The 13,160-nt window shown below is 37.7% G+C and overlaps 1 protein-coding gene across 1 annotated transcript in view; it reads right to left on the bottom strand.

Moving 5' to 3' along the window:
• LOC107718236 (thrombospondin type-1 domain-containing protein 7B-like) overlaps positions 1-13,160 on the bottom strand; it is a 29,102-nt gene that overhangs the window by 2,827 nt on the left and 13,115 nt on the right. The window contains exons 6-21 of the mRNA XM_016525230.1: positions 12,774-13,017; positions 12,580-12,695; positions 12,330-12,462; positions 11,545-11,648; positions 8,013-8,204; positions 7,612-7,920; positions 6,982-7,160; positions 5,024-5,029; positions 4,692-4,846; positions 4,038-4,191; positions 2,961-3,099; positions 2,740-2,855; positions 2,561-2,651; positions 1,719-1,864; positions 759-933; positions 409-582 (exon numbers count right to left, since the gene is read on the bottom strand). Coding sequence (XP_016380716.1) covers positions 409-582; positions 759-933; positions 1,719-1,864; positions 2,561-2,651; positions 2,740-2,855; positions 2,961-3,099; positions 4,038-4,191; positions 4,692-4,846; positions 5,024-5,029; positions 6,982-7,160; positions 7,612-7,920; positions 8,013-8,204; positions 11,545-11,648; positions 12,330-12,462; positions 12,580-12,695; positions 12,774-13,017 — 2,433 coding nt within the window. The remainder of the gene's footprint in view (positions 1-408; positions 583-758; positions 934-1,718; positions 1,865-2,560; positions 2,652-2,739; positions 2,856-2,960; positions 3,100-4,037; positions 4,192-4,691; positions 4,847-5,023; positions 5,030-6,981; positions 7,161-7,611; positions 7,921-8,012; positions 8,205-11,544; positions 11,649-12,329; positions 12,463-12,579; positions 12,696-12,773; positions 13,018-13,160) is intronic.

The raw sequence follows: 13,160 nt of genomic DNA on the forward strand, positions 1-13,160 counted from the left end.
TCTTTTAAATGTGGAGGACTGGTACTTTATCAATATCTTTGAATCAATGTGTTGAAAATACCTAGCGTATGACAAAAATAACTAAATAAATAAATTGTAACCTTAAATTTTACTTTATTTCACCTAAAAATCTGACTTCATTTTCACCTAAAAATGCACTTTACTGTTTATTTGTACAGTAAAAACCTAATATTGTGAAATATTATTAAATTTTTTTTAAAATATGTTTTATTTGAATATGCTTTCAAATGTAATTTATTAATGTGATGGCAAAGCTGATTTTTTAGCAGCCATTACTCCAGTTTTCAGTGCCACATGATTCTTCAGAAATCATTCTAATATAAAAAAAAAAAAAAAAAATTCAATCAGACTGCTTGGTGTTTTTCTTCTGTATGGCTTCCCACAAACCTCGGCATGGCCGTGTCTCATACATCTGGCTGGGACAGGTGTCCTGGTTCTCCGGGACCTGTGTTACTATGGCTCTAGAACGTGCCTGTCGACCCCATGTCTCAAAACTCCGCCCATCCAAACACAGCAGCTGACACAAACTCCAAGCTGACCATTTGGTTAGATGACATTCTCCTGACATGCGAGACGGAAATTACAGCCGATGAGCAGTTGCAAAGAGCTCCTCAAGATAGATGTGATTAATCAAAGGCGCTGATTCATCACTAACGAACCCTTCATTTAGATAAATATCACTATCAAGAAGTCACTAACGTGCAATTATTTAGCTTTGTGTTTTGTGAGATGCAGACCTGGACAAGGGATTGTGCAGGGCTGCAGTAACTCAGTCTCGCTGACTTTGCTCTGTGAATTTCCTACACACATTTTATCCTCTACTGGAACGGGCTGAGGAGGACCTGAAAGAGAACCCCAGTGCACTACACAGGATATTTCCCTCTGACTTACTCCCTCGCCACAGTCGGCCCCCTGCAAACAGAGAGAGATAGATTACAGAGAGAGCGCAAGAGGGTTTCAGCTGTCTAAAGATCAAAATAGTGATGTTGTTTAGGGCTATTTAGATGTATTATTCATTTTCTGTGTGCTGCTGATATATATCAGGTAATTTGTCTAGATTTCTGTTATTTAGAAAGTGTAAATCTGGTGGGTAGAAAGAAACCACTCCAGATTTAACCATAATATAATTGGCTCATAACACCATAAAGAGGCCTCCGCATGGGCTTGTGTCCAACACGCCAAATGATTCACAGCCAGAGAGTGTTTCTGAACGCTTGCTGTTCTGATTGGCTAAAAAAGTGTGTTGCTCCCCTGAATCTTTTTTTTTAGCTGCTTACAGAACCAAGGTCTGCCATTGAGACACATTTGATTGCTCAGGACATTTATTTCAGTGAAGCTAGAGTAAGATTTTATACATGGTATAAAAATGCACCTTTAATTGGTAGCCTTTATTCTACTAGAAAGAAACCTGCTGAGACACTAATAAAGGCACTTTCTATTTTATTGACAATTTATCTGTATTTAAATTTTTTTCCAACTAAAAACCTTAGCCCAGCGAAGATGATTTTATCTCATATGAGCTCAGAGGAAACCCTGATATGATGCATTTGCTTTGACAGTTTAATGGAAAGCAGTAGCCTTCAGCTATGTGAATTTCTTCAGTCTGATCATTTGTGCATGTAAAGGACAGTGTCTCAGCAGCAGCGGCAGTTGTTTGCTTGAGTTTAACTCAATCATGTGCACTGCATCAGTACTACCTCTACTCTGCATGGTCTCCAGTCCCCCAGTCTCCAACTGTAGCATGGCCTGATGGGACAGGGGTGAGTTTGGGAAAGCTGAGATGGACAGGGACGACCTCCCTCTCCGGCAGGCTGCAAAACGACCCTGGACCGTGTCATCTGACCTGGAAAATTCACATACAACAAGACACAAACACATGGGATCAGAAGCTAAAGTCCAGGGAGAGCTCTGTTTGCATGCTGAAAGTTTAATAAGTGCCCTGGGAAGTGTTTACTCATGGGACCTGCAGAGCCTTGAATTGAGATAAATGAGACTGAAAAAAGCTTTTAATTAAGCCTCTAACAACAGCCAAGTTCAAGGAAGCATGACTGAATTCTCAAGGGTGTAAACAGCCGTGTGCTATCTTTCCGAAGATACTTGATTAATTTTTACTGGCCAGTGTTGAAATAGAAAGCACCACTTATGTTTTCATCAAAAAAAGTTATATTATAATAAAAAATATTAAACATTTATTAATATCAAATAACAAAATTTGTTGTTGTTATTATTATTCATTTTATTTGCCAGTATTGAAAAGGAAAAAAAAAACATTTATGCTTTCATCAAAAAACAAACAAACAAATAAAAAGATTATAAATAATATTAAATATTCATTTATTAATTTTAAATAACAAATGTATTTATTTGTTTGTTTGCTTGCCAGTGTTGAGAAGGAAAGGACCACTTATGTTTTTATAATAAAACAATAATAAAAAAAATCATATATATATATATATATATATATGAAACACTGTCCTCTGAGCTGCATTGCTAAGTGACAGATTTGACAAGACAGACTTTTGGATCCCTTCAGGTGAACATTCTGACCAGGTGGACCACTCTGTAATCAGGCAATTAACAGGGCAGCCCACCTCACAGGGGGCAGAGAGCTTTCCACGTGAAGGACCAAGCTGAAAAAAGAGAGAAGAAAACAATAAAATAACTGGATTCCTTTTAAAACTCTGGTTGAGAGAATTCCAGTGAGAAAAGAACAGTTACCTCTTTGCACATGCTCTGTTCCACCAGCTTCCCGTCGCTGCGGACACAGTTCAGGAGTCTGGTCTTAATCCCATGGCCGCATACTGCATTTTCACTGAGCTGACAGCTACTCCAATCTTCACAACATACACATACACACTTCACTCCCTGCACTCCATAATGTGGACTGAACACATTTTAAAATCTGTAAATTGTGAAAGTGTGAATGCTTGTAACAGCACCTGAGTAAACATAGGAGTATTTGAGACAGGTCATATTGATACAGGCTTGAGTCTGGTTTAGATCTGGGCAGGTATGATCTCCTTCTGGCCACCTCAAGACACTTCTACTCCTCCACCTCAAATCACCGTCATTACAATCCTGCAGGAATGCAGGCATGAATCAGACATGCAAATACACCAATACATAATCTCGCATATATATCCTAATGGGGACTTCCCATTCATTGTGTTTACAGTAATGCAATTACAACAAGTTTAACAGACAAGACATTCTGGAGGATTTAAAGGCAGAAATTTGTAGCTTATATTTTTGGTAAAGCACTCAAATGTGTTATTTGAGCTGTAAAGCGTCCTTTCAGGACTAGGCAAATTAACCTCTGTTTAAGTGTTACAGATGTAATTCTTTAGGTCAGAAGGCTTTAAGATTGACTGATTAAAGTTCAATATAACTGCACAGGTTAGTAAGCTATTCTATCCTATTTGTGTCATGTCAACAAGCATAATGTTAAGTCACGCACCTTCCAAACAGGGTGTAATTTTTTGATTATTCAGGTGCAATGCCTTGCACCCTAGACCCTAGACTTAAAAATGCATTACTCTAAACACTATTTTTGCTTGCTTTTACTAATGTAGGGATAGGCCACAATTATTGTTATTGGTAATCAACACAATGGCACAAAGTGCAAAACTTGCACAAGAAAAATTCCCTTAATATTAGCTGATTATAATTACTACAGAAAAATCAATGCACCTTTATTTTTAGATATGAATTAAGATTATTTAATCACTAATGAAGTCATTTCTTGTGGGACTCTCAACAGTCCATAATCCAAAAGGAAGATTCTAGGTTTTGCTATTCTTCTGGGTCAATTTAAAAAAGTTCAGATTTATAAGTATAATAAAACTTTTGTTACCTGTCGTGTATTTCAGTACTACTGTGAATCATTTTGTTAAATCCACTGCAATATATTTACTAAAGCAATAAACATTTTATTTGAATCATCCCATCATGACAAGCTGACATTTTATTATCCATTCATCAGCCCCTCCATCTATTCATCCATCAGTCATACTGACCATGGTACATTTGGTCCACTGGCTCCACTCTGATGTCACACAGTGGGCGGGGCACGGCAGTAGACAGGTCTCGACTCTGATTGGCTTTTCCTCCTGGTCACACAGTGAGTCATCCACAACCTCATCCTGATTTTCTCCTCCCTTTTTCAAGCAGCTTTAGGTCAGAGACAAACAAATTTTATCTTAGCCTAAAATTCAGATGTCTAGGATGATTGTGGCACCTCTTAAGCAAAGAAAATGTTACAGAGTGAGAGCACAAATACAACCAGAAAACATTGTTGTTCAGTTATAACATTACCCATGGTTTCCCATCATCTCCCTGACCTCACTTTAGTCTGAAGGGCAGAGTTACGACCTCACTTATCTTTAAGAAGCAGAGTTATGACCCCATGAATCTGCCTGGCACTGTTGTGACCTCTCCTCGGTTTTGAATGCTGACTTATGAGACAATTTTGCTGTGGGACGCACACAGGATCTGTTTTATCATTGTACCAAAGAGGTGAAACACAATATACTGTGCTGCTGTTCTGTGGCAGAACGGGGACATTGTAAAAGACTTTCTCAGTATGAGACAACTTCTTTTTAATTCAACTTTTTTTTTTGATGACTTCAGAGATCATTTGCTTATTTAAAGGCTCAATGGGATGAGCTCACTGGATTTTGCCGGTCCGGAAGCCCTCTCCGCAAACAGGCTGGGTTGATCCAGAGTTCTTGAGATTGTTTGGTGGGTTTAGGACACACATGGACCAGAACTCCACTTCCCACACATACTGACTGCAGTCAGAGTAACAGGGCAGTACCTCAGACACCTGATCACAGACAAGATAGTTATGGCAGCATGCACACAATTGTGTGTTTTGGGTGTCTCTGTGTATACAAGTATGTAAGGAAAATATATAGCATGCTAATGCTTATATAAGCAGACATATACACTTAAGGGCAAAATATTATAAACACAAATACACACAATTCTCTAGGGTACTCACCTGAGCCTTTGTAGATATTCATATCAGCAGAACATGACCGGCAGCAAAACCACAGAGGGGATTGGAAAAAAGTGAAAAGGAAAAGTAAAGCAAATGAATGAGGAAAGAAAGGAAACAAAATAAATGAAAAGAGAGGAAATTAAAATAATGGTAAAAGGGCAAGAAAAAAAAATGAAAAGGAAAGAAATGAGAAATGAAATGGAACAGACACATAAAGACAAGGATATGAAAGGCAGAGGAAATTAATGGGGAAAGAAAGAATAAATGAAAGGGGTGGACAGGAAGAGTAAAGCAATAGAGAAAGCGAGAGTAAAGCAGTAAGTAAACAAAGAAAAGAAAAGAAAAGAAAAAGAAAGGAATTAACAGAATGGGAAAAAGAAAGGGAAACAGGAACCGAAAATTAAAGGAATGGAAAGGGAAAAGGAAAAGAAAATCAAAAAAGGGGAAATGGAATGGATGCAGAAAGAAAAGTATATATTAAAGGAAGAGAAAATTAATGGGGAAAAGAAAAGAGGAAAGGAAAGGGAACGGGAAAGGAAATGAAAGGGGAATGAAAAGGAGTGGAAAGGGAAAGTAAAGCAAAGGAAATGAAAAGAATAACAAAAAGCAAGGAAAAGAAGGAAAATTAAACGAATATGGAAATAGAAAGGAAACAGAATAGGAAAAGGAAAGGAAGGAAAAAAGGAAAGGAAATGGAATGAACACAGAAAGAAAATGAATTGAAAGGAACAGAATGAGGAAATTAATGGGGAAAGGAAAGAAAACAAATAAGGAACAGGAAAAAGGGGAAGGAAAGGGAAATGAAAAAGGAAAGGGAAAGCAAAGCAAAGCAAATTATTAAGGAAAGAAAGAAAAAAGGAAAGGAAAAGGAAGGAAATTAAAAGAATATTGAAATGGAAAGGAAAGGAACAGGGAAAGAAAAGTAAAGAATAAATTAATGGGGAAAGGAAAGAAAACAAATAAGGAAAAAAGGGGAAGGAAAGGGAAATGAAAAAGGAAAGGGAAAGCAAAGCAAAGCAAAGCAAATTATTAAGGAAAGAAAGAAAAAAGGAAAGGAAAAGGAAGGAAATTAAAAGAATATTGAAATGGAAAGGAAAGGAACAGGGAAAGAAAAGTAAAGAAAATGGAATGAACACAGAACGAAAAGTAAAAGAAAAGGAGGAGGAAGAGGAAAGTAAAAGTAAAGGAAAGGAAGATGGAACAGGGAAAAGGGAAAAATACAAGGGGAAAAGGAAAGGAAGATGGAACAGTGAAAAAAGGGAAAACGAAAAGGGGAAAAGGAAAGGACAAATTTTCCATTAGTTTCTATTGGAACATGTTTGACCCCACCATAGATTCGTTATTTAGTGGTTCATTTATATGAGGGAAACTGAGCTGAAGGAAATGCTTGCCGACTCCAGTCCGGATCCTTCAAACTTTAATGTTGCTTGACCTGCCCTGATGAAATATAAAATAAAAAGAGTGAAATAAAAGGAAAAAGAAAAAAGCAGGGGGGATAAGAGGTTCAGTCCCTGGAGGTCTTGATCCTCTCCAGTCTTGTCTTAATAGAATAGCAAGTGGTGGAGAAACATTGTGGAAACAGCTGAAAGTGGGAAGCCTGGGGAAGACCCCCAAAGCCAGGCCAAATGAATAATACATTATACAGTAGGTTTACACACACACTGCCTTGTCCTCTGTGACTCCCACACACAGATGAAGATACAGTATTTATGAATGTATGAACACATACAATTTAGGCATGTATAAGCATATATTAGTGTGGGCATGTATAATTTCACAGCAGGTGATTTTTCCTTGAGGCTAATTTAAATATACTGAACAGCTCGAGCATCAATAATAGCTAAAGGTCTCTGGATATTTTAAGTTCTCAGAACAACCCGTGTCTTATTTGGACTAATTAGTTTCTTTATTTCTTACAAGATCAATAAAGTAGAAGTTGACGTGAACATCATTCTCACCTGATTTTTGTAATCGAGTTTTGGGCAGGGCCGACCTCCATTGAAAGGCTTCTCTCGTAGCCACTGAGAGCGAACTTTTACCCCCCCACCACACGAGGCGCTGCAGGCGGACCAATTCGACCACTCACTTAGCTTACAGTCCGTAGAACAGGGTACATGACATGAGTCCTCTTCATAACCTGTGACAGCATACACGCCACTTCTTTAGAGATACATGGAAGATACAATGTAAATTACAATAGTACAAAACAAAAGAAAACATAATATTGTATTTTTAATATTTATTTTTATTATATATATTTATATATGCAAGATCTATGCAATTCATTCTTGTAAATAAAGAATAAATTCAAATGTCATAGTATCTGAATATTTATGTCAGTTCAGCTTTTTCTTTTTAAAGAATTTGCAAAGTTATCACAAATCTGTTTATATATATATATAAATATAATAGATAAATAAATAATTAGATATAATAAATATAATAATTTAAAATAAAAGTAATTTAAATAATTTTAGCGTAAGGCTACAACAAAATATGCGAAAAATAAAATGGTCTGAAAAAACATATAAATAATAATTTCATTATAAATGATAATTTTATTTGATATTTTTGGAAGAGTGCATCACCAGGGCTTCTACAGAGAGCTGGCTCCACCAATCGTCCCAGGTGATCCAGACAGGCAAGAGCTCTGTAGCGTTTCCCATGCCCACACTCGCTGTACTTCCTCTGAGCTCGCCAGTCCTGGACTGCCTTTTGGCCTTGGTGGGAAACTCCTTGGATGAAAGGATGGCCAGCAATGTTCTTTGCTGGTGAGACCAAACAAGGAGACCAGGGACCCTGAGCCTGGGTGTGAAATTCAGAACAAGGACAGGCTTCTTTCTCCAGCAGAGGAAACGTCTCTTCCTGTTGGCATCGCCAGCGCTTCTTACTGCGGCCTGAGAGTTTGGATGGAAGGGGAACTTGGATGGTGTGTGTGTTTCCAGAAAACATTTTGATAATCAGAATAGTTTATGGTTGAACATGTTACCTATCAGAGATCGGGTACGAGTGCGCCAACTTCCACAGCCTTGACACTGGGTGAATCTGCTCCAGGAGGTGAAGCTACATTCATCTCTGCATGGCACACGACATTCCCTCACCGGGACGGGCATCAGTCCAGCCCACCTCAAACAGTCGGTCACATCTGCTGGAGAATCATCCGCACCAACACACGTCACCTCTGAAAACATGACAGAGAAAGAAAAGATACCAGTTATACCCAGGGGCGCATTAATGCACGGGCTTCAACAGGCTGAAGTCCAGGGGCCTACACAGGGAAGGGGGCCCACTGGCTGCAAGAAAATTATATTATTTTGAATAATTATTTGAATATATGAGAATTTGCAGCAGTGACAACAGCATTTTGTAAACAAACTCACACACTCATTTTCAGCGATGCCCTGGTTGTAGTTTATAGTGAGTGGTTCAGTTTAAGTTTCCCCCACACAGTTTGTATAGTTGGTATGTTCCATGTATTCCACCGATATACTAGCGGAATACACAATGCGCTAGTAAAGCCCAGCACGAGAGTGTCTGTATGTTAACATGCAGATCAACAAGAAACACAACACTGCTGTGTGAAAGGAACTGGACCAGACAACTTTCTGTAACGTTATACAGTGCGAGTTCAGTGACTTGCAGGAAGTTGTGGCCTAATGGTTAGAGAGTCGGACTCGTAACCCAAAGGTTGCGGGTTCGAGTCTCGTACCGGCAGAGATTGTAGGTGGGAGGAGGAAATGTACAGTGCTCTCTCCCACTAAATGCAGAGCACTAATTCTGAGTATGTCACTTCACTTTGACTTTCACTTTGCGTGGATGTCATCTGTGTCAGCTGAAGGTTTTAGATTCAGTCACTGTGTTCCAACATGCTGCTTCAGTGTCTCAATCTCAAATCTGGGGATGGAAGAATAGGAATCATCCTATTGTTTAAATGTGATCATTAAACTTTGAACGGCTATGATTGAATTGCGAGCACGGCACGTTTCAAAATCAAAACGCAGTTAGCAATCACCAAATAGCTCACATTTATGCCAACTTGCCAAGTGTTGTTTCGATCTACTGATGATAAATAATGAATATTTTGTGTAATTGATGGTGTTTAAATCATACCTGGAAACTCACATTTCAGCCAGGAAAGTTTTGATGGCATTTTCTTTTCATATTACCTCCGTATAATGCCTGTAATAGCATAATGTTTACTTTATGTAACTGTTCCACAAGCGCCACCATCTGGCAAAGAATGAATCTGCATATTCACTTATATTCACATTTTACGCAGAAAAGTGTTGTGAATGTTAACTGGCATATCAACAAGGGAAAAAAAAATCGAAATTTTAAATAAATAATTGTCAGTAAGCTTAAAAAAAAAGTTATCTAGGGAAGGGGGCGCCTATTGGCCTCTGGTTATCTTAACCCCTTAACTGTCACCCCCCATTTTTTTAAATAGGCATGCAGGTGCACTATCCAAACTTAAATTGTTGTAATTTATGAACACTTTGGAATACAGACATAAGGTTGGTCTCTTTTTAAAGAAGAATTATTAAAGCAGATTATTGCAAAAGTGGAATTTTTTCAAACAATTAAAGTATAAAAAAGTTATGGTAGTTTAAATTTACTGTAAAGAAAATGCACTATATTCATTTTATTTTATTTTATATATAATAAATATTTTACATAACAGGTTTTACTCTAAAATTGGTATAAAATTAAAGCCTTATGTATAAATAAGTTATGTTCCAAATTTGAAGTTGATATGAAAAAAATGTAGGTTTCTGTGAGATTTTATTTAGGGCGTCATACCACAAACAGCCACCGGGTGCCATCCAAACTCCATAATTTTTTTAAATGCAATTTTCTGTCACAAATGTCTAGATTTCTCTGTCAATATTACTTCTATTTCAAAATATGGAATCCTGAGACTCAGACCTTTCCAGTGATATGTATTTTGTCAAGATTATAAAAAGGTTTGATTCTAAAAGACCGTAATGCATTTTGTAATATGACACTTGACACTGCCCACTAAGGGGGAGGAGACCGCCAAAAGATTTTAAAGTACCATTTCCATGGTAAAGCAATGTCCGTTTTCAAAATGGTTTTCACAGGATGAATCTTGGGCTTCTAAGCTTTCAAATGATATATGATTTATGATGTTTACTAAAAGATTTCATAGAGAAAAAGGACAACAACAAAAAGAGCGCCAAGTGTCCCACAGGTGGGACGGGCGCCCCTGGTTATACAGTTCAAAGTATGATACAGTTTTTGGACACTTTCAAACTTTGTCAACTGTGAAATGTTGATCTTATGTGAAAAAATTAAAATTCTGTCAAAAATCACCTGTATGACTTTTTTCTTCTTTGAAAAATGCCTTGGGTGTTTTTTATCCATACAATAAAAGTCAATGCAGTTCAATGAAAGTCAATGTGGTTCATTGTGGTATTGATAAAAACAGTTCAAAATCTAATTTTTGTGTTCCGCAGAAAAAAGAACAATGTTTGATATGAAATGAGGGTGAGTAGATGATGACGGATTTATCTTTTTTGGGTGAAATATCTCTTAAAGGTCCCATATTGTCAAAACTAAAATTTTCATGATAACTGAGGTCTAGGTGCTATGTAACTACCATATAAGTTTCAAAACAGTCAATCCACAGTCAAATGCACACAGCCTGCATAAATTCTGGCTGTGCGTCACTCAGAAAACAACAGGCCAATCAGAAGAGAGGCTCATGAATATTAATTAGACAGGCCAAACTCTACCTGTTCTTTGCAGAGCTCCTGAGACAGGAACTGTAAAAATATGTGTACTTATACCACAAATATATAGTCTTAAGGACACCAAGACTTAAAATAAAACTCCAGAAAGGTGTAAAATATGTGACCTTTAAAGGTGTACAAACACATTCTGAGGCCTGCTGTAACACACTGAGTCTCATTCATTTTCATTGAGCAGAACAAATTAGTGTTAAAATGTTTGTAAAACCTTTCTTATGTAAATTGTTCCACTGAACACTGGGTAACACTGGGTTCCACTGAACAATTTAAGTAAGAATGGTTAAAAAATTATTTACATAGATAATCATACTGCTTGTGTTTCCTAATTGAAGCCCACTGTGCAGGAATCATTTATTTGCTGAGAAACACTCTTCTCACTTTCCAAAACTGACAGGCAGAATTTGGTCCCGTCCGCTGCATACCGCATTCTGAAAGGATCCCTACTGTGTCTTGATAGGCCAGCACCTTTACATTTACATGAAGTACCAGCAGGATATTTTAAAAAGGGTCCGGGGACGGAGATGTCAGATGTCATACCATGCTGTGTGTCCTCTCTGACATCTTGACAACTTTCTATAAAACTAGAGAGTATGGGGAAAATTGCAAGAAGAAAAAAAAAAAAAACCCTGCAGGCAGCCAAGAAGTCCCTCTGAATTTCTAAGATGAGTAATCGTCCTACAGTAACCCCGGTTTTGCAGAACTTTCCTAATAAAACTTTAAATCATACAGAGATCCTAATCTGTCACTTACCTCTTGTCTCTAGGCCAATACCGCATGCCTCTGCGGGCCCACCCACAGCCTTCCTCACCGAATCAGGTACCAGAATGCACTGATGCCAGCGGTGGGTCTGCCATCTGCCATGAAACACCAGTGCACAGAAAACATGTTGCAGCGTCTGGCTTATATCCAATTATATTTTCTGAACATTTTGTATTTTGTTGGCACATCTAGTAGGGATACGCATTAGCACATTTTAATGGAGTAACACCACATGTTGTACACGGTTTGATTACATTTGGGTAATTTTCTGTCTTATAGGATGATTTTAAAAATGCTCTAAACATTTTAAAGGGTACTTTATAAAAGCTTTACGTTTATTAATTTTTATATTGTTTTTCCTAATTTCCCAGAAAGCTGAATTCTAGTTTCTCCTACCTAAAGATATAAAAATAAGAAAAATTATATTTGGTTTTTGCATTTTTCACAACAAAGAATCAATAATAAGCTACTGATGATTATATTATGTTGATATCAAGTTTATTATGATTTACTTGAGAAGTGAGAGATTTTTACATCATGATCTAGATGTAGCTTTGCATTAATCAGTTTGATTTGTCACACTGAAGACTGGAATAATGACTGTTGAAAATTCAGCTTTGCCATTACAGGAATAAATTACATTTTAAAACTGTAAAAATAAATTGTAATAATATTTTACAATATTACAGTTTTTACTGTATTTTGATCAAATAAATGCAGCCTTGGTGAGCATAACAGACGCCGTTTATCGCTCATTTAACCATTTCTCTCTTTACCTGTAAGTTGGGCACAGAGGGGGTGGATCACATTCTCTCTCCTCATAAAGAGTATCTGGGCACTCTTGACCTCCATTAGCAGGTCTCTGGATGATGATCCTGTGACGAGACTGGGTTGGTGCAGTAGCATTCACTAGAAAAGCAAAGAAGTTCACAGTATTGGGAGAATAAACATGAAGTTAAAATTTTGAGCTTGTCAAGCTGTTCCTGGTAACGACATGCTGTTAGGGTTAGGGGTCTACATGCTTACCCGATAAACAGGAAGTGGGACAGGTGCTCCATTCGCTAAAAGGTGTGACGATGCAGTCAATTTTGCAAGGTAAAGGACAAGACCGGATGGAGTCAGGACAAGAGGATTCAGGACACCTAAAGTTGATATTAGTATGAGATTTTCTGTATGGGTGTTCTATACAGAATTTAGGATGAAAGATTGTGTTTCTTTACCGTTTTGGCAGCACATGTCCATTCCCAGCTCTCCTGCATGTGACTTGGTGCATCTGTACCCCTGTACCGCAGTTGGCATCGTTCTCCATCTGTGGAGGTGCGCCGTTACCTTCACTCTCGTCTGTGATGGTGTTTGGCATACAGGGATCCCAAGGTGAAGTATCCCAGTAGTATACTGTGCATGAGTGTGTGCCACAGGGTCTCCACTGCTCCAGCTCAGGGGCCGGAGGGCATGGCTTTCCATCTATAACCAGAAAAAATTATTTTCTGGTATTTTTTTACATCCCAAACCTGCCAATATAGCAACAACTACTGTGCAATTATTTACAGTGTTGGGCAAGTTACTTCCAAAATGTAATACATTATATATTACTAGTTACTGTCTTT

Source organism: Sinocyclocheilus rhinocerous, unplaced genomic scaffold (assembly GCF_001515625.1).
Source record: "Sinocyclocheilus rhinocerous isolate Xijiao unplaced genomic scaffold, SAMN03320098_v1.1 scaffold1111, whole genome shotgun sequence".
NCBI classification, from domain to species: Eukaryota; Metazoa; Chordata; class Actinopteri; order Cypriniformes; family Cyprinidae; genus Sinocyclocheilus; species Sinocyclocheilus rhinocerous.